A 19,667-nucleotide genomic window follows, 5' to 3' on the forward strand; every position below is an offset into this window, starting at 1 on the left:
TTAATTGGCAGGTCATCAAACAAAACTCATTCTTATTGATTTTGGTTTTGTTAAAGTCATCTCCTCCCAGTTGTTGGAGGTGTCTGAGCAGGTGATAGAACTAGCATGGCAAAAAAGGTCCCTCCTTCCCCTTACCCCATCTGCTTCATCAATAATAAACTCCCAGAGGCTTCACTGTCACGCCCATTGTTTGAGCTTTTCAAAGTACAGTATGAAATTAAAAGAAAACTAGTATTTTAAGCACCTACTAATATGATGGATACTATGCAAATTTTAGGATGAAGAAGGCTCATAAAGCCCCATCACAGTGATCCTATAGGGCAAGTCCATGTTATTTATTATTTCTGAGAGCTAAATTGTTTAGCAAAATGTATAGGAAACCAGTATATAGGAATGTATACCATTTAGGCAGAAGCTGAGTGATGGTTTCATATGCCTTAAAAGTTAAAAAGAGAGAGAGAAGACATGATTCATGTACATCAAGACACCTTACTAAATACCATGAAATTAGCATTTTCACTAATGTTGGATAAAATTTCACTTGAAAATTATATGTGCATCTTTTGTTTATGCCAAAAAGATGTGAATTGGATTTCTAAGCAGTTTTTCCTAATCTGAGAAACCTGAAGGTGTATTCAGTGAAGGGCTCTAGATGCATCCCCAATCCCCACAGAGTTCATTTTGGGCTACTCCCTCCCCTTCCTCTTCTGCTGTAGAACTTCATGGAGAATAATCAGAAGTGAGTGAAAGAATATGCGTGGAGAGAAAAGGAAGTATGTGTAGGTTGTGAGTAAATATTTGACTTCCCTCCCAGATGTGTGGATATCTACATTTCCTGATCGTGGTTACTAACGGACAGCTTTCTGTCTTCTGAGTTACCACACTCCTGCTTCATGTCCTAGAGGGCATCATTGTTGGGTCTGTTGACTTCAATCAAAATTTAACCTTCCCTAATATAAAATGGGAGACAAAATCCTAGAAGCCTAATTTCAGGGCCTAAATCTATAGGAATTAGATCATTACATGCAGTATGATCTATGGTTGCCATATTGAAATTAGACAAAAATTATGTCTGACATTTTCTGAACACCTACTTTGTGAAAGGGATTATTCTAAGCAACTTTCATTTACTATCTCATCTTAATCCTCAAAACAACTCTGTGATATAGGTACTATTATATCACAGTATATTCTGTACTATTATATCACAGTATATTCTGTCCTATCACAGAAGGACAGAAAGGATAACAAGAGCCCAAGGTCATGACATACCTAGTAGCAACACGGATTTGAACCAGACTGTTCAAATGCATGAATTTTTTTATTAACACTATGACATATGACTTCCTAAAATCAATGTTTTTTTTTTTTTTTTGCATATTTGGAACACAAGTCCTTTATTAGAAAGTGTTTTGCAAAGACATTTTCCTTGTACTTTCACTCTCTTTTTTTTGGGGGGGGAGGGGTGTGAGGAGAATATTTATTTATTTATTTTAATTTTATTTTTAAACTTTACATAAATATAATTTATAGCTTGTCAAATAATTCCTGATAGGTATCATAGTATCAAGAAATGCATTCCTGTTATTGTAACCATTCCAAGAGCTAGGTAAAATGCTCATAATATTACATTTCTATTTATACTTACCAAAGTCAGGCAAGCTAATAAGTATAAGGCTCAGGTCTTTTTTTAAAGTAGATTTTGAATACATATCATCAGTGTCTTGTTTTGGTATAAAATACACTTGCTTGTATTTATCTGATTTTTACTTATTAAAGTTCTTCTCAAAGTTTTCATCTAACCTATTCTTCAGGAACATGGCTGGATTTGCTGATGAATTGTTATAAATTCCTACATGCAATATAAGTGTTAATTATTAACCTTCATTGGATATGACACTGTACATTTAATAAATAGCAATATTGATTTAATGATTTAAGTTGTGTCTTCAATTTTATTAAAGAAACTTACCCTAAACCTTTAAAACAGACTCTTATTCTAGCTAAACCAGGTGTATTTATGCTATGAAAAAATTTTGATTGCTACCCATTCCTAAAGGACTCACTTTAGCTTCAGAGAAGTGGGATTATCTTACCTTCTTGATTTCATATGTCAAGTTCTTTCAAAATGTATAAATCTATCAAGAAATTATCTTAAGTATACACTGGGTTTGAAAATGGATTTGAACCCTGTTAAATAAGTGAGAAATCTGAAACCCTAATCAACATTTTCAATTTCCTGATGAAAAGACTTCTGGTACATGGGCACTGAGTTTCAGATTTTGATATTCAATCTTTTTACAGGCTTTGATTATTTAAATTTTTTATTTTAAAGGCCCATCAGGTGAAAAGCATGTAACTCTACATTCACTATTAAAGTGCAGTTTTTTTATAAATGAAAAAATGTTGAAAGGGGATTTTTTTTCTATTTTTTGTTTTTCCAGATGTTCGAAGAAGAACAATTTATGAATACCACCGAGTGGAACTACAGATGTCAAAAATCACCAATATTTCAGCTGTGGAGATGACCCCACTGCCTAGTAAGTTAACATGGAAACAAAACTGGGTGGGAAAACAATTTGCAAGTTTGAAATCTGGTCTATGTATGCATGGGTCTCTGGATCCTGCATATATATGGGGATGCGTGGGTGATTTCAATTTTAGTGGCGTTACCTTTTTTTTTCTCTCCTCTTCACGCTGCCAATTAGTCTTGATGCATCCATTCTCTCCTGTTCCCTAGCATGTCTCCAGTTCAATGGTTGCGGCCCCTGTGTATCCTCTCAGATTGGCTTCAACTGCAGTTGGTGTAGCAAACTTCAAAGGTAAAAGAGAATAATGCAAACATTTAAAAACTTTGTGAAGACTTGTTGCTTGTACTCTTCCATTGAGTTTTGAATGTGTAAGGTGTGTTGACTGGGTATACATGAACAAATATACACGTGTTAAAAAAAAATACACCAAAATGCTCAGATGAGGGAATTGTCATATTTTTCTATGTTTGCTCAAAATGACTAGGAATCTTTGTAGTCCATACGATAATCATCTGACCTACTTCTAATCACGATGGGGCTTAAGATAGATGATGGTGATGGATGAATCTATAAATTGATGCTATTGGTTCATAGTCTTCAGAAATCATGATATGATATATCTTCACAGTAACAAGGATGTTTTATGCTTAATCACATGAACAGTCTTAGCAAATTCCTGTAAATATCTCAGCGGTTACCAACCAGGATTAGAGGTATAGTCGGAGGCTGAGGAATGTGATGACATTAACTGATCTGTGCTACATAAATAGAATGTGTGGTTTGGGCCTGGGTTGTAACTAACTGACTTCAAAACTTAAGCTGCATCACTTGCTGGTGTCAAAGAGGTTTACCAGTTTTCATGAATGCAAAGAGGATTTTTCAGTCTGGAGGGTTTTTCAGAGACTGGATGATCATTTGTTGGAAATACAGAGTGAAGACATTTAAATGTGTTTTATATACTCAACCATTTTGTGCATCAGTTATGTCCCAAGTGCTGGGAAAGCAGCAGTGGGTCATATAGATCAACCCACTCCAGTATTCTTGCCCGGAAAATTCCATGGACAGAGGAAGAGGAGACGGGCGGGCTACAGTCTATGAGGCCGCAAGAGTCAGACACGACTGAGTGCCTTTCACTTCACTGCCCACCATGGAACTTCCAGTGTGTCAGAGAATAAGTCCCCTCTCACCTTCAGAGTTCGTGAAAAATCTGCTTCTTGCTCCAGGAGGAGAACTGAGTCTTCAGGTTCCTACATGTTCCACCAGAGCTTTCTGTTTTATAAGAAGCTGGTGTCTTATCATCTTACTGCAGCCTTTGCTGTGATGATAGAGGCATGTTCAGGAAGACTTTAGAAGTTACTGAAGCTTAAAGAATAGAATTCCAATTCCTTGATAACAAGCTTTTGGAAACATGTGTAACTTGTTGACTTTAGGACAACCACTATAGTATCATAGAGAGAGTAGTAGTATTTACTGTAACTGTTGCTTTATTTTCAATGTAACATGTTGTTCCAACAATTTCCTTTGTGCAATGAATGGCTAATAATGCAAAATCAACAGGCTATTCATGTTCTTAAAAGTAGATTCTTGGCAGTCTCTCCAGAGTGGGAAGAACTGCTATAAAATTAAGGATTTATAATCCTTTAGATTCAGATATTGCTGACAATGCATACAAATTACATGCAGATCAGAAGTTAGTCAAAATCCATTTAGATGATGACCAAAATGAATCTAAAGATATGGCATTTTAATATGTATATTTAAGTAATACTGAACTAAAACATGAAAAATGCCCAGAAGAATGAAGTAGAAGGTTTTGATTTGGGATGGAAACTTAATTCAAGTTCCAGTTTAGTGTTCACCAACTTTCCTTCATCTGAGTCTGTGTGAGGTGCCCAAATGCTATGGTTCCTGGTATGGGTACATCTGTACTCAGTTGTTCAATCCTGTCCTACTCTTTGCAATCCCATGGACTGTAGCCCCACCCCCCCAGACTCCTCTGTCCATGAGATTTCCCAGGCAAGAATACTGGAGTGGGTTGACATTTCCTTCTCCAAGGGGAGCTTCCCAACCCAAGGATCAAACCTTTATCTCCTGAGTTTTCTGCATTGGCAGGAGGATTTCTCACCATTGAGCCACCCGGGAAGCCTGTGGTTCCTGGCATTCTGCACCAACCTCTATGTTTAGCATCTTGCTCAGGGCTTATGGACGTTTGTCTCTTATTGGTCTCGTCTGCTAGGCTCTGAGTTTATTAAAAGTAAATTGTCTCCATATCTCCACAGCCTAAGGATGTACCTGCTACTGCAGAAACATGAATGAGTGAATGACTGATGGTTAGGTTCCAAATGATGGAATCTTGAGTCAGTTTGTCTGGGAATGAAACGTCTCACAGGATGAGGGATATTCAGTGCTGAAACCAGGAACATTAACAGAAAACCAGGATGAACTAGCCACCTCACCTAGAGAACTATTAGGACAATTCTCAACTGAAATAATAATATTATAAATGAAGGTTTGGGACACTAGTCTAGAAATCTACCTTCCACTAACCATTTCATTATTTTTTAAAAATATTTTTGATGGAAATATATGTTTAGGGTTCCAGGCAAGCAATTTTGACCATCAAAACACATCCACAAGCGACAAACTTCTTTATACTGTTAATGCTTCCATTTTATTGAGAAGTTTCTCTGACATATATCATTCCAAGGAATTTCCAAAGATATTTAATTCATACAACATTTTTATAGTTGAGGAAACTGAGGCTTCCAGGAGCTAAGTCACTTGTGTATGATCTCAGAGCTCTTCAGTGATGAGTTTGGAATTGAAACTCAATCTGTGTGACTTCTGGACTTCTGGGGATTTTTTTGTTTGTTTGTTTGCTGATTGAAGGATAATTGCTTTACAGTGTTGCATTGGCTCCGGCCTGCCATTTTGATGTCTCACCTCTTCTGCCTCACACAGACCAGGCCACAGGTGTACTAAGCTACTTAATCTTAACCACTTCCTGATAAACAGCTGACATACTATGGGAAATGAATATTTCTGTAATTGAGGGTGCAAGAAAATTACATGGTTTTGAAGTTGACATGAAAAGAATGCAGAAGAGAATCAAGCAAAGCATGACTTTTATATATTACTGAAAGCATAGGGGTTTTTTAAGATTAATGGAAAAAGAAAGGTGATTATGCATATGAATGAAGAAGGAATTTGTCAAAGAAGAGTATTAAAGAAAACTTCAAGTTTTCTGCATGTTACCATTTGCTTAAAATCTTGGATTTATTTTTAATTCATCAGCAACTCAGTTATATACATATCAAGACCTGCTTAATTAATTGGTTTAACTATGGCTCATTGCACTTTTGTTCAACTTAATTTCCCTACTGCATTTTATTAATTTCTCCTTAGGCCTTTGAGCATCAAAACTTCACTTTTGTTGCCCAGTAGCATTTCCCTAGACTTTAGAGCTTTTGTTAACAAATTCAATAAAACAAGAAACATCTTATCCTAAGGAGCATGAAAATTGCCTCTCAGACTCTTTTCTTCCATGCTTCTTACCTTTCCCTTTGTACTTTCTTATCCCTGAATGATAATCAGTTGGTGGCAATTACTGAATTCTCAAGTTGGCCTTCCTCTAAAAAGATAATTTTATTTGGTTTGTTTATTTCCTTTAACTCCCATTTTTCAACAAACCAAAACCAAGGCAAAATGTTTATAATGGCTTATCCAAGGTCTAAAGGAATTTCAGTTATAGGAACATTTAATGAGATCGATGATCAAAAATGTTTTCTCAGAGGAATTGCCCAGTGGTTAAAACTCAATGCTTTCTCTGCCTTGGGCCTGGGTTCAATCTCTGGTCTGGCAACTAAGATGCTGTAAGCCATTCAGTATGGTCCACTGAAAAAATTTTCTTGGGATAGGTGGTCATTTTTTCTAGATAAGATTGTTTTTATTTCTTCACTGAAAGCTGAGAGGACCTGAATCAACCACTTTCACCCATACCTTTTATCTTCACTTATTCAACAAAAAAAATTTTAGTATCTCATGTTTAAGTTACTATCCTAGATTGGGAAGTCAATAATAAATGAGAGAAAATTACTTCTCTCATAGAGCTTACATATTTAGTAAGCAAGATGGAGTTTAAGCAAAGAGATGTGCAGGAAATAAAGTTACTAGTGGTGAGTGCTAGGCCAAAAGAAATAAATAGGATATCAGAAGATAAAATATAGCAAAACTGATAAGAATAACAGGAGTGTACATGTTGGTTTCATGCTAAGTAACCATTGTCTTTGTGAAGAGACCTTGGTTTCATCAGCCATCACCTTCCAAATGTTTAGTTTTTAACTGAAAATATTGGGTTGGTCAAAAAGTTCGTTATAATTTTTCCATATGCTGTTATGGATGTTACAAACATTTTGACAAAGCCAGTATATTTTAGCTCTTAAAGTACTCATTTACTCATTCATTTACTTAAAAATGTATTGACTGCTTTCTACATTGATCTAAAGAGCAACTGTTAGTCTAAGCACTGAGGTAGTTAGAAAACTAGTGATGCATCAATCAAGGCAAAGTTCTCATGGAGCTTAGAGTGTAGTGTCTTAAGCTAGAAAATGAATGAATTGATAATTAAATTAAAAAGTCAGTTGATGATGAGTGGTCTGTCAAGTTTAGAGAGCTGGTCCTTGTTCTGGACTGAGTGGCTAGGTAAGGCTTCTTGGGAAAAGGGACAGTTAAACTTAACTCTAAACAACTGAGAAAGATTGAGGGCAGGAGGAGGAGGACACGGCAGAGGATGAGATGGTTAGACAGATCACAGACTCAATGGGCATGAATTCGAGCAAACTCCAGTAAATAGTGAAGGACAGAGGAGCCTGGTGGGCTGCAGACCATGGAGTCACAAAGAGTCGGACACAGTTTAGTGACTGAACAGCAACAAGAAAACAGCTGGGAACCAGCTACACCAAAGTGAAGGGAAAGAGCATTTCAAAGGGAGACAAATTACTTTGTAATGGATTAGAAATGAAGGCAAAGAAAATGATATGAATCCAGGATACTTCCTAAATTTTTGTTTAACCAGTTTGATGGATGCTGGTGTTCACTTTTTGAGATAGGCAAGATGGTATACAAGATAGAGGCTAGGGTAGGGAGAAATAAAGACTTTGGTTGGGGTAAACTCTTCAATAAATAAAGATTTTAAGTTTAAGGTGCCTGTCAGACTTCCAGGTAGAAATACTGGGTGGGTAGGGATATATGAGCCAAAAATTCCAGGAAAAGGTTATGGCTAGAAGCTCAGATTGGAGAGCTATTATCATATAGATAGCATTTAAATTCAGTGGACTGAATGAGATCAGCTGTGTAGAGAACATAAATTGAAAATAGAAGACATCCCAGGAACCAGCCTATGGCTTGGCATAATGAGGTATGATGCTGATTTTCCATTACATAAAATTATTTAAAGTATTTCTATGCATGTATTTTGTTTAGACAGAGAATATCTCAGAGAAAATATCTAAAAGACTGATAAATGTATTTGTCTCCAGGGAAATGATAATGAACAGGGACAGGAGGAGAATGAGTATTGCTTTTCATTATATACTCTTTCCTGTGATTTGAATTTTGCCACATGAAGTTGATGAATAAAGGAGGAACCAACAAAGGGGGCATAAAAGAACATAAATTCTTTAAAAGGTAGAAATGCAATCTTAATCTTACTCATTTTCATGTCTCCTACAGCACCCAACACAGCACTGGACCTAATAAAGGATTCTAATACATACAGGCTGGACTGAACTGTGAGATAATTGAGGCCAGAAATTTCCACTTTACTGGGAATTGTAATTGCCCACTTTGGCCATTTCTCCCCATTGGCTTTGTCAGTGTCAACCACGTGGCTATAGAAAGAATTATGGGGATGCCCAGCATAAAATGTCAACATTTATCATTAAGCACTCTGAACACTGAGGAGTTAGTCTCTTGGTGCCTCATTTTAAAAGAATTTTCCACCTTATAATTACTTAGTTCCAGTCAAAGTCATAAGACTGGTACTGGTAAAAACTTGGTAATAAATATATTCTATGATTCCACCCATCAAAAGAATAAATAAAATAGGCAAACCTCTCCTAATGGATCTACAGAAGAATACTATAACATATTTACTTAAGAAAAAATATGAGATGAGGGAGAGATGTTTCTGAATAACTCTTCTCTATTTATTTTTTTACCTATTATTTCTACTGCATCTCCCTGAGCATCTTCTGGCACTGCCTGTTATTTTCCACTAAATGAATTGAGTTTCCTTGCAGTAACAAAAAGAGAAATAGGAAGAATCACATGTAATACATTTCAAAAATTTTGAAAATACATAAAGTCAGAAATATTGGCCAGTAATTCATTAACAATAGGAAATATATTATCAACCTAAATTAATTAAGGATATAAACACACATCTGCTGGAGTAGGAAATGCAACCCACTGCAGTATTCTTGCCTGGGAAATCCCATGGACACCTGAGCCTCCTGGGCTATAGACCATGAAGTCCCAAAAGAGCCAGATATGGCTGAGAGACTAAACAACAACAGCAACAACAAATAAAAGCACATCTAATTTTTTAAAAGAGAATTCTTCTCATATTTTCATTGAGCTTACAGAAATTAAATTGCCTACATGTGGGAGAAAAAAGGGAGTTGGAGAGAACAAATTTAAATTGTGCAGCTGATCTCACCTTTCACCAGTCAGTAATCTTATGCTTCTGAAAAATAGCACCAGGGTGACTTGAATATATCTTTGTCCTTTGATCTTAGTCCTTTGTACCCCTTAATGCAGGCACCTTTGCTGCATTGAGTGGGACTCTAGTGTTTAAAGGCACGGTGGGTATTTTTCATTATCATATGGTTCAAAGAAGCAAGCCAACAACTTCATCACCAAGAACCTCACACTCCATAGCCCATTCTGATATTGAAGGAAGAACAGAATGTCAGGCTCCTGAGAGGGCTGTAACTAAGGGAATTCCAAGCATATTTTGACTGAGTATGATTTTTACTTACTTACCCCCCTCAATATGTAGCCCTGAAGTAACATGCAACTCCACTATAATCCTTAGAGGGCCTTGAATGAATGAATGAATGAAAGTCACTCAATCGTGTCCAACTCTTTGTGACCCCATGGACTATAGAGTCCATGGAATTCTCCAGGCCAGAATACCAGAGTGGGTAGCCTTTTCCTTCTCCAGGGGATCTTCCCAACCCAGAGATCGAACCTAGGTATTCCACATTGTAGACGGATTCTTAACCAGCTGAGCCACAATGGAAGCCCTAGAAGACCATACAAAGCCATATAAAGTTGGTCTGATTTAATAGTAAGGCTTAATTTAATCCAAGGTTTTAAGATTGAAGGAGAGGATCAGGAACCTATGATTCTTGAGTGACAAGCCATATACTCTGAAATTATAGTCAAGTCTGAAATTTGTAAAATTAAAATAGGTCAGTAGATTGAGTGTAATTTTACCTGTTTAAATGCACCTTTTATATCTTGGACAAAGCTCTAGTCTGTAACACTTTTGACATTATGGTCTAATAAATTCACATTGGAAGCTACTTGTAAATTATTCATTTATATGATTTTTTTTCACATAAGGACACCTATTAACTTACATGATAAGGTGTGAAGTCCAGACCTAATAATCAAATAGAAGCCATTAAGAAATCTAGAAGCCCTGATCCAAAATTAATTATAATTAGACTTATTTCAGTGGATTGGGGTAGAATAAAGTTCTGTTTGAAAATGTACCTAGTTTCAGATGGAGATTTAGAACTCACTGAGTTTTTAATTTTTTAAATAAATTTTATTGATGTGTGTTCCAATATACTGACTTTCAAGTTGAAATCTTTTCTATCTGCTTGAAAGAATTACTGATTAGTAATATTTTGATTGCCAAAAATGTTATTCTTTTCACTATATAAATTGAATGTCAGATGTAGATACAAAATATGAAAGTTATTCATAACTATAGCAAAATCGACTTTTTCTTTGATAGAAGGTATCTCCTTACTTATGTACTTATGTCAGATACAAAAAAATTATTTCATTGATAAAAAATTAATTGGAATGTTTTGTCACTTTGCCTACTTATGATCAGTTCAGTTCAGTAGCTCAGTCGTGTCTGACTCTTTGCGACCCCATGGACTGCAGCACGCCAGGCCTCCCTATCCATCACCAACTCCTGGAGTTTACTCAAACTCATGTCCATTGAGTCGGTGATGCCATCCAACCACCTCATCCTCTGTCATCCCTCTCTCCTCCTTCAATCTTTCCCAGTATCAGGGTCTTTTCAAATGATCAGTTCTTTGCATCAAGTGGCCAAAGTATTGGAGTTTCAGCTTCAGCATCAGTCCTTCCAATGAATATTCAGGACTGATTTCCTTTAGGATGGACTTGTTTGATCTCCTTGCAGTCCAAGGGACTCTCAAGAGTCTTCTTCAACACCACAGTTCAAAAGCATGAATTCTTCAGCACTCAGCTTTCTTTATAGTCCAACTCTCACACCCATACATGACTACTGGAAAAATCATAGCTTTGACTAGACGGACCTTTGTCAGCAAAGTAATGTCTCTGCTTTTTAATATGCTGTCTAGGTTGGTCATAACTTTTCTTCTAAGGAGTAAGCGTCTTTTAATTTCATGGCTGCAGTCACCACCTGTAGTGATTTTGGAGCCCCCCAAAATAAAGTCTGTCACTGTTTCCACTGTTTCTGCAGCATTTTGCCATGAAGTGATGGGACCAGATGCCATAATCTTAGTTTTCTGAATGTTGAGTTTTAAGACAACTTTTTCACTCTCCTCTTTCACTTTCATCAAGAGGCTCTTTAGATCTTCATTTTCTGCCATAACGGTGGTATCATCTGCATACCTGAAGTTATTGATATTTCTCCTGGCAATCTGGATTCCAGCTTGTGTTTCATCCAGTCCAGTATTTCTCATGAAGTACTCTGCATATAAGTTAAATAAGCAGGGTGACAATATACAGCCTTGATGTACTCCTTTCCCTATTTGGAACGAGTCTGTTGTTCCATGTCCAATTCTAACTGTTCTTCCTGATAGACAAGAAGAAAACAATTGCTGTCACTTCTAATTGAAGGCATCAAGGAAACATTAGGCTTTAATTATATACATTCAGCAACAGTGGATAAATTGCCCATAAATCAGAAACTGGTGACCACAGTAGCACAAATCTAAACTAAATGAAATTCTTTCTCTTTAGTGTATACTTATTAAGTGTATTGGACTTTCTGTGTCAGGGAGTACTAACCAGCCAAACTTCAAGAGGAGCCCTAAATGGAGGAAGCATTCCTGAATTATTCAAAAGGAATCAAAATTCCCAAAATTGAAACTAGGGAGGAAGCCATGTTTTGTTGTCTGAAGTAAATTCAGACTGGATGTCTGAACATCTAGAGCCACAGCCAAGAGTTAACTGACTAACCTTGGACAAATTAATAAAGCTCTTTGACTGCATATGCTAAATGTGAAATCAATATGTCATCTAGATATGTTTGCTTCTTATGTTCTTTGCATCTGAATGACTGTAAGTTCAGTAGTTCTCACACACAAGTACAGTGAAGAACTGCTAATAAAGCATTGAAACATACATATTACCATATGTAAAGTAGACAACTAGTGGGAAGTTGCTGTATAACACAGGGAACTCAACCCAGTGCTCTGTGAGAAGCCAGAGGGGTGGGATGGGGTGGGAGATGGAAGAGCGGTTCAACAGGGAGGGGACATATATATACTTATGACTGATTCACATTGTTGTATAGCAGAAACCAACACAACATTGTAAAGCAATTATCTTCCAATTAAAAAAAGATGAGAATTGCTACCAAAGCTTGTTAAAATGCAAGTATCTCTGAAACCCTTCAGGGGATTCATATTCAGTAAGTCCAGAGTGAAGCCCAAGGATTTAACTTTCTAACAGCCCTCCTCAGGGGATCCTGGGGTAATGGGAGACTGGTACAGTGGGAATGCTGCTCTTTCACATGTAGGCTGAGAATCCTGTAAACCTGCAGTGTGGAAACACCTGTTCTTAATTTGGAATAGAGAAATACTATGGAAAAAAAGTTCTGAAGGCAAAAATATTTGTTGTTAAAATCTATCAAGAGTTAACAAAATAGATCATAATAATAGAAAACAAGAAAATTTTGGCCAAGTATAGTATATGAGCGACTTCACTTTCACTTTTCACTTTCATGCATTGGAGAAGGAAATGGCAACCCACTCCAGTGTTCTTGCCTGGAGAATCCCAGGGACGGGGGAGCCTGGTGGGCCGCTGTCTATGGGGTTGCACAGAGTTGGACACGACTGAAGTGACTTAGCAGCAGCAGCAGCATATATAATAAATAAATAAGATTATTTTGGAACATTGTTGGCTAGTTAGAATTGTTGGAACATGTTTGATTTCTGAATTTTTAAATTAAATTTTAAATTACTGCTTCCAAAGTAGAAATTCACTGCTCTGAAACAGCAAAGATACTTCTAGAAATCCTATACATCCAAGATAATTGTTTTTGACATACAGGGCTTATAAGCAGTGAATTGAATTTTGAAATCATTTTAGTATAAGTCCCTTTATAATCCTTCAAATTTAAATAAAGAATCTTAGTACATCTCTTAATTAGGTTATCTTGAAATATAGCACAAACAAAGTTGTCTTTTAAGAATACAGATTTAGAGTCTATTTTTATTTCCTTCTAAGCATTCCAAGGATGGCTTGAATAGTGTACAGATTTTTGTGTGTGAATTAATTCTAAGAGTATAATGAGGTGTGATGTCAGTGTATTCTGATATAGAGAGTACTTTTGAAAAGGTACATGAGATACTAGTAACAGAGTTCACCTTTGGGAAAACTGCCATGAATTGGAAATTGACATAAAAAGAGAATATCATTTCATCACATTCCCTTTTATAGAGTTTGAACTTACATATGTACATATTACCTACACCAAATCAATCAATAAATATTAAAAGAAAGGAAATATATGTTAAAGTGTATTAAAATTTGGATACTCTTTCAGAAGATTCTAAAGTTAAAGAGCCTTTCAGGAACAGAAAATTATTAATGCTGAATGTATGGCCAATATTTATTTCTCCAGAAGAGATGCATTGGATTTATTAGCCTTTTGGATATAAATGCATTTAATTCTTTAAAAAAGAAATGTACTGAACTATGTATTTTATCTATCTATAATCTAAAGCTCTCTGTCTTTCATCTATCATATATTTTGCATTTTGGTCTCTGCCTCCTTTTTGCCACTGGCCATCTGCCAGTCTCTCTGGATGGGTAACTGTGAATACAGATTGGAAACCAGCTTTCTTTTTTCCAAAATCTAAAGCAACAGGTGCTTGAGCCAAGTCTCCTGGTAACGAAGTCCCACCTGAAATATCAAGGCATCTTTAAAGTTGTCTTTGATTTTCCAGTCAGTGAATGATGCTGTGTTTGCATTCCATCTGAGCACCATTTGGCAAACTAGAGATAAAATCTGTAGAATTATTTAGCATCACATCTGTTTATACTTGCTTTTTCAAGATTATCCAAGTGATTTTCAAGTTTTGCTTATGTGTTAGCCAACTGTGGTGGCTGCATTTTATTTGGTTATAATTTAGAAAACTGAACTTCAACAAATGCAATCTAACAAACATATATGGAGTAGCTAAAAAGGGATCATTCTAGTGCTAAATTACATATTCCATTCCCTTAGCTGGTTTGTACTAATGCAATAATGAATTCCCCTGGAAATAGTTAAAATTTAATTGTCCAAGACTGAAATTGAATTTTTCAATTTAAAAACAGTAGGTTCTAAATTATTATGAGGAAAAAAGATCCTTAAAGGACAAGGAAACCAACATTTAAAAGTAAAAACCAAAGTTCAAGGTTGGCTTCCATGTTAAAAAAAATAGAAATGACTATTGAGTATTAGGTGAACCTTATATTAACAGTCTTATAATGAAAAGACATATTGTGGTAAGAAGAGAACATTTAGTAAAAATAGTCTGTTGGTTTAAGTATTTGTTTTGCTGGAAATCTTATGTCAAGATGTAGAAAAATGTTCAAGATATAATATATTCATATTCAAGTCGGCTCTTTCAACACTTACATAAGAAAATGATAAAAGTATCATTGGATAGTTTCTGAATTTTTGCTTACTGCTAAAATCTGTCTCATGAAATTAAAAGACGCTTACTCTTTGGAATGAAAGTTATGACCAACCTAGATAGCATATTAAAAAGCAGACTCATTACTTTGTCAACAAAAGTTTGTCTAGTTAAGGCTATGGTTTTTCCAGTAGTCATGTATGGATGTGAGAGTTGGACTATAAAGAAAGCTGAGTGCAGAAGAATTGATGCTTTTGAGCTGTGGTGTTGAGAAGACTCTTGAGAGTCCCTTGGACTGCAAGGAGACCCAACAAGTCCATCCTAAAGGAGATCAGTCCTGGGTGTTCATTGGAAGGACTGATGTTGAAGCTGAAACTCCAATACTTTGGCCACCTGATGCAAAAAGCTGACTCATTTGAAAAGACCCTGATGCTGGGAAAGATTGAGAGCAGAAGGAGAAGGGGACAACAGAGGATGAGATGGTTGGATGGCATCACTGACCTGATGGACATGAGTTTGGGTAAACTCCAGGAGTTGGTGATGGACAGAGAGGCCTGGCATGCTGCAGTTCATGGTGTTGCAAAGAGTTGGACATGACTGAGTGACTGAACTGAACTGAAAATCTTTCTCTGAGAAAAGCTGAAATATGATTATTTTATACTTCTTGATATGAACATACTACTTAAGACTTTTATGAAATTTTATAAATGCTAAAGAGTTTATTTTTTCTCAAGTCTTGAGTCAGAGATATGATGCATGTAACAATGCTGTTATTTCTTTAGCTCTACAAACATCTAAATAGTGTTCTTCCAGAGAGGTATCTTTCTATATGACTGTAAGGCAATCTGACCAAGCTGGTAACACTTTATTAGGGAAAAACAAAGATATTTCAGGATAAAAGTGATTGTTGGTTGAACAAAGACTGTGCTATGCTTAGTCACTCAGTCGTGTCTGACTCCTTGCCACCCCTTGGACTGCAGCCAACCAGGTTCCTGTGTCCATGGGGATTGTCCAGGCAAGAATACTGCAGTGGATTGCCTTGCCCTCCTCTAGGGGATCTTCCCAACCAAGGAATAACACCCAAGTCTCCTGTATTACAGGGAGATTCTTTATTCACTGAGCCACCAAGGAAGCTCAAGAATATTGACGTGGGTAGCCTATCCCTTCTCCATGGGATTTTCCTGACCCAGGAATTGAACCGGGCTCTCCCGCACTGCAGGCGGATCCTTTACCAGCTGAGCTACCAGGGAAGCCTGAACAAAGACTAGTATTCCAATTTTCCTTTTCTGGATTATTATAAAATAGATCAGCAAATTCCGGATTAGTGACACTCTTTTTTTTTTTTCCTCCTTTCTAAAGAACCACTTTCTCCTTCATCCCAGATCTCAAATTTCCCTTCAATGACAATTCATATTTTGAGGGGGCACTGTTCTCTCCATGTATCATGACCTTGTCTGCAGCAGTTTCTAATGACAGGCTCTCAAAAAAATACACAGATATTATATTCCTAAAATAATGTCTTTCAGCCACCAGAGAAGACCTCTGTATTGAACTGTGCCCTGATCAGAATTCATCTCTTTCTCCTCTGCACTCTGCTAGCACTCAGGTTTATTTCATCTTTGCCCAGATTTCCTGCTGTCACTAAATTGTATGAGCTTTAAAAGACAAGACAAGATGGTTGTTTTAAGTAGAAGAAGGCCTTACCTTGGAGATGCTTAACATAATTATAGTACCTACATTTTATTCTCTATTACCATGTGCTAGGCATCACAGGAAAGCCTTTACTTCCACTAATCTTTTAATTCTAAATTCATTATTTCATTCAGTCTTTGCAATCACATTAAGAGGTTTTTAAGATCCCTGTTTCATAGATTAAGTACAGGAGAATTAGGAAGGTTGAGAAGCTTAGCCAAGGTCCTGACATTAGTAACCAGTGGAGCCAGGATTTAAAATAAAATTTTTTGAAAGATTGGTGGTTGGAGAGATGAAGGGAAAAATAAATAAGTATCTCCATTAGGCTTCTATGCCTACTCTTAGTATATGTGACTTTGCTAAGAACATTCACAAACTGAACAAGCAACCCAAAACAGAAGAAGGCCTCCCCTTGCCCACTTAAAGGAGTTTATTATTAATAGCATATTTACACTAACCTCTATTCAAAACTTATCTGAATTATCTATTATAAAAGATACATATAAAGTTTCCTTTAATAATTGAAGTTATATCCATGCAAAGTGAGTAAATGGCAAGCTAGAGTCCTCATTAAAAAAAAAATTAAAATTGGGAATTGCAGAAAGTAAAAATATCACATAGATGCGGAAAACTATTTGTAAATAATCTATTAAGATTGCATGCAGTAAAATGGCATATGGACAGTTTATTTCAGATAGGAGAGGTAGTCCTGTATCATTTTTTGTGTGTCAAGATTTCTACTCATATCAGAAGATGGAGTTAAAATGGGTCCATGCAATCAGTCTATGAAAATAGAGAATAATCCGTATGCCATCCATATTTCAGAGGAAGTGGCATACCATGCTTCACAGATTTAAATTTTTGTATGCAAGCATAAACCTAGATTGCCTAAGATAAAGTGAATGTGGTAGGAGATAAATATACTAGAAAACCTGACTAAAAAGATTTACCAAAATTGAGCACAGAGTTCGTCTACTAGAAATGTCTGTGAAGTGTGAGGATTAGATTCATGCTCCAAATGCCATGTGACCAGTTTTCTCAGTACAAGCTTGCATTAGCCCTATTATCCCAATACCCCATTTCTTTCCCTCTTCAAAGTGTAGTGGTTCCCACTATACATGAATTATATGATCACCCTACCTAACAGCATTATGGAGATCTTTGCTCTTGTCTAATTTTAACTACATTTGCGTATTCAGGATCTAAGACAAAGAGTAGAATTCCTACGTTAAGTTCAGTTATTTTCCATAAAGGAATTCCTGTGACAGAGATCACAAGACCAGCTGGCCTGAAATACTTACTAACTGACCCTTTATAGGAAACTTTGCCATAAAAATGGAGGACCTGTAACAGATATGTTGATTAGGAAGAAGAAAAGCAAAATATATATTCCAAATACATTATTTTGAAAGAAGATTTTGACTGGTTTTGAGAGGTTTAATGAAGTAAACAGTGACACTGGGATAAACGAGGTGGTTGTAATAATTATCGCGTAAGGAAACAGCAGGTCAGGAAGCAACAGTTAGAACTGGACATGGAACAACAGACTGGTTCCAAATAGGAAAAGGAGTCCATCAAGGCTGTATATTGTCACCCTGTTTATTTAACTTATATGCAGAGTACATCATGAGAAACGCTGGACTGGGAGAAACACAAGTTGGAATCAAGATTGCTGGGAGAAATATCAATAACCTGAGATATGCAGATGACACCACCCTTATGGCAGAAAGTGAAGAGGAACTCAAAAGCCTCTTGATGCAAGTGAAAGTGGAGAGTGAAAAAGTTGGCTTAAAGCTCAACATTCAGAAAACGAAGATCATGGCACCCGGTCCCACCACTTCATGGGAAATAGATGGGGAAACAGTGGAAACAGTGTCAGACTTTATTTTTCTGGGCTCCAAAATCACTGCAGATGGTGACTGCAGCCATGAAATTAAAAGACGCTTACTCCTTGGAAGGAAAGTTATGACCAACCTAGATAGCATATTCAAAAGCAGAGACATTACTTTGCCAACAAAGGTTCGTCTAGTCAAGACTATGGTTTTTCCTGTGTTCATTTATGGATGTGAGAGTTGGACTGTGAAGAAGGCTGAGCGTCGAAGAATTGATGCTTTTGAACTGTGGTGTTGGAGAAGACTCTTGAGAGTCCCTTGGACTGCAAGGAGATCCAACCAGTCCATTCTGAAGGAGATCAGCCCTGGGATTTCTTTGGAAGGAATGATGCTAAAGCTGAAACTCCAGTACTTTGGCCACCTCATGTGAAGAGTTGACTCATTGGAAAAGACTCTGATGCTGGGAGGGATTGGGGGCAGGAGGAGAAGGGGACAACAGAGGATGAGATGGCTGGATGGCATCACTGACTCGATGGACGTGAGTCTGAGTGAACTCCGGGAGTTGGTGATGGACAGGGAGGCCTGGCGTGCTGCGATTCATGGGGTTGCAAAGAGTCGGACACGACTGAGCGACTGATCTGATCTGAAGGAAACAGCAGACAGTAAATGAAGGACCAGGTCAAATGAATATCTTGGTGTTTGAACATGAATAATGAATTCATTTTGAGAATGTTGAATTGATGGGTCTTCTGAACTATTAGTATGAAGATTCAGGTCTAGATAGATATTCTCCATATGCTTCTATAGCTTTTACTATAAATAATTTTTCAATCTGTGTTGAAGGAGTGCTCTGGAATACCAAGTCAGTTTCATTAAAAGAAAACTTGAAGAAAAAAAGCTACACATCCAAAAATACTTCTGTTAACATAAGGTGACACTAACTGTATTTTATGAAGCAGAAAATTGCTTTACATCCAAATTCTTAAAATTCTTCTTTTCACTGTCTTTAACAAGACATAGAACATTTGTACACATGAGCTGCATAAAACTCTAATACAATTAGCATTTAGTAATTTGATATTTTATATGCCTGACAAATCTGATATACAATAAAGCAAGGAAATAAGGAAGCAGAACACGCTTTTATAACCAGAATCATTCGTTAAAGTGGAATGACTTTACTAATACATTGTTCATAATCTACATAAGGACCTGGACTTGCTATAGGCTTAGAAACAGACCATTCCAGGTGAGTCCACAGATTCATATGAAGAGAGAATAATAAAAATTTAAAAGGGAAACAAAGCTTTATGTATATGAAAAATCACTACAAAATTATACATATTATTTTTTTAAGCATTGGTATTACAATCTGGACTTCAAGAGGCAAATTGAACTCAAATGTAGATAGGTAGGTAGGAAGGTAGATAGATAGAAAGACAGAGATATATTTCAAAATATTTAAACATGAA

At 36.5% G+C, this 19,667-nt stretch overlaps 1 protein-coding gene across 3 annotated transcripts in view; it reads left to right on the forward strand.

The window, feature by feature from the left end:
- Positions 1–19,667, forward strand: part of PLXDC2 (plexin domain containing 2) — a 423,407-nt gene that overhangs the window by 324,665 nt on the left and 79,075 nt on the right. For all 3 annotated transcript variants that reach the window (XM_055543765.1, XM_055543766.1, XM_055543764.1), the window contains exons 8-9: positions 2,445–2,540; positions 2,741–2,822. In XM_055543765.1, coding sequence (XP_055399740.1) covers positions 2,445–2,540; positions 2,741–2,822 — 178 coding nt within the window. The remainder of the gene's footprint in view (positions 1–2,444; positions 2,541–2,740; positions 2,823–19,667) is intronic.

This window comes from Bubalus kerabau, chromosome 13 (assembly GCF_029407905.1).
Source record: "Bubalus kerabau isolate K-KA32 ecotype Philippines breed swamp buffalo chromosome 13, PCC_UOA_SB_1v2, whole genome shotgun sequence".
NCBI lineage: Eukaryota > Metazoa > Chordata > Mammalia > Artiodactyla > Bovidae > Bubalus > Bubalus kerabau.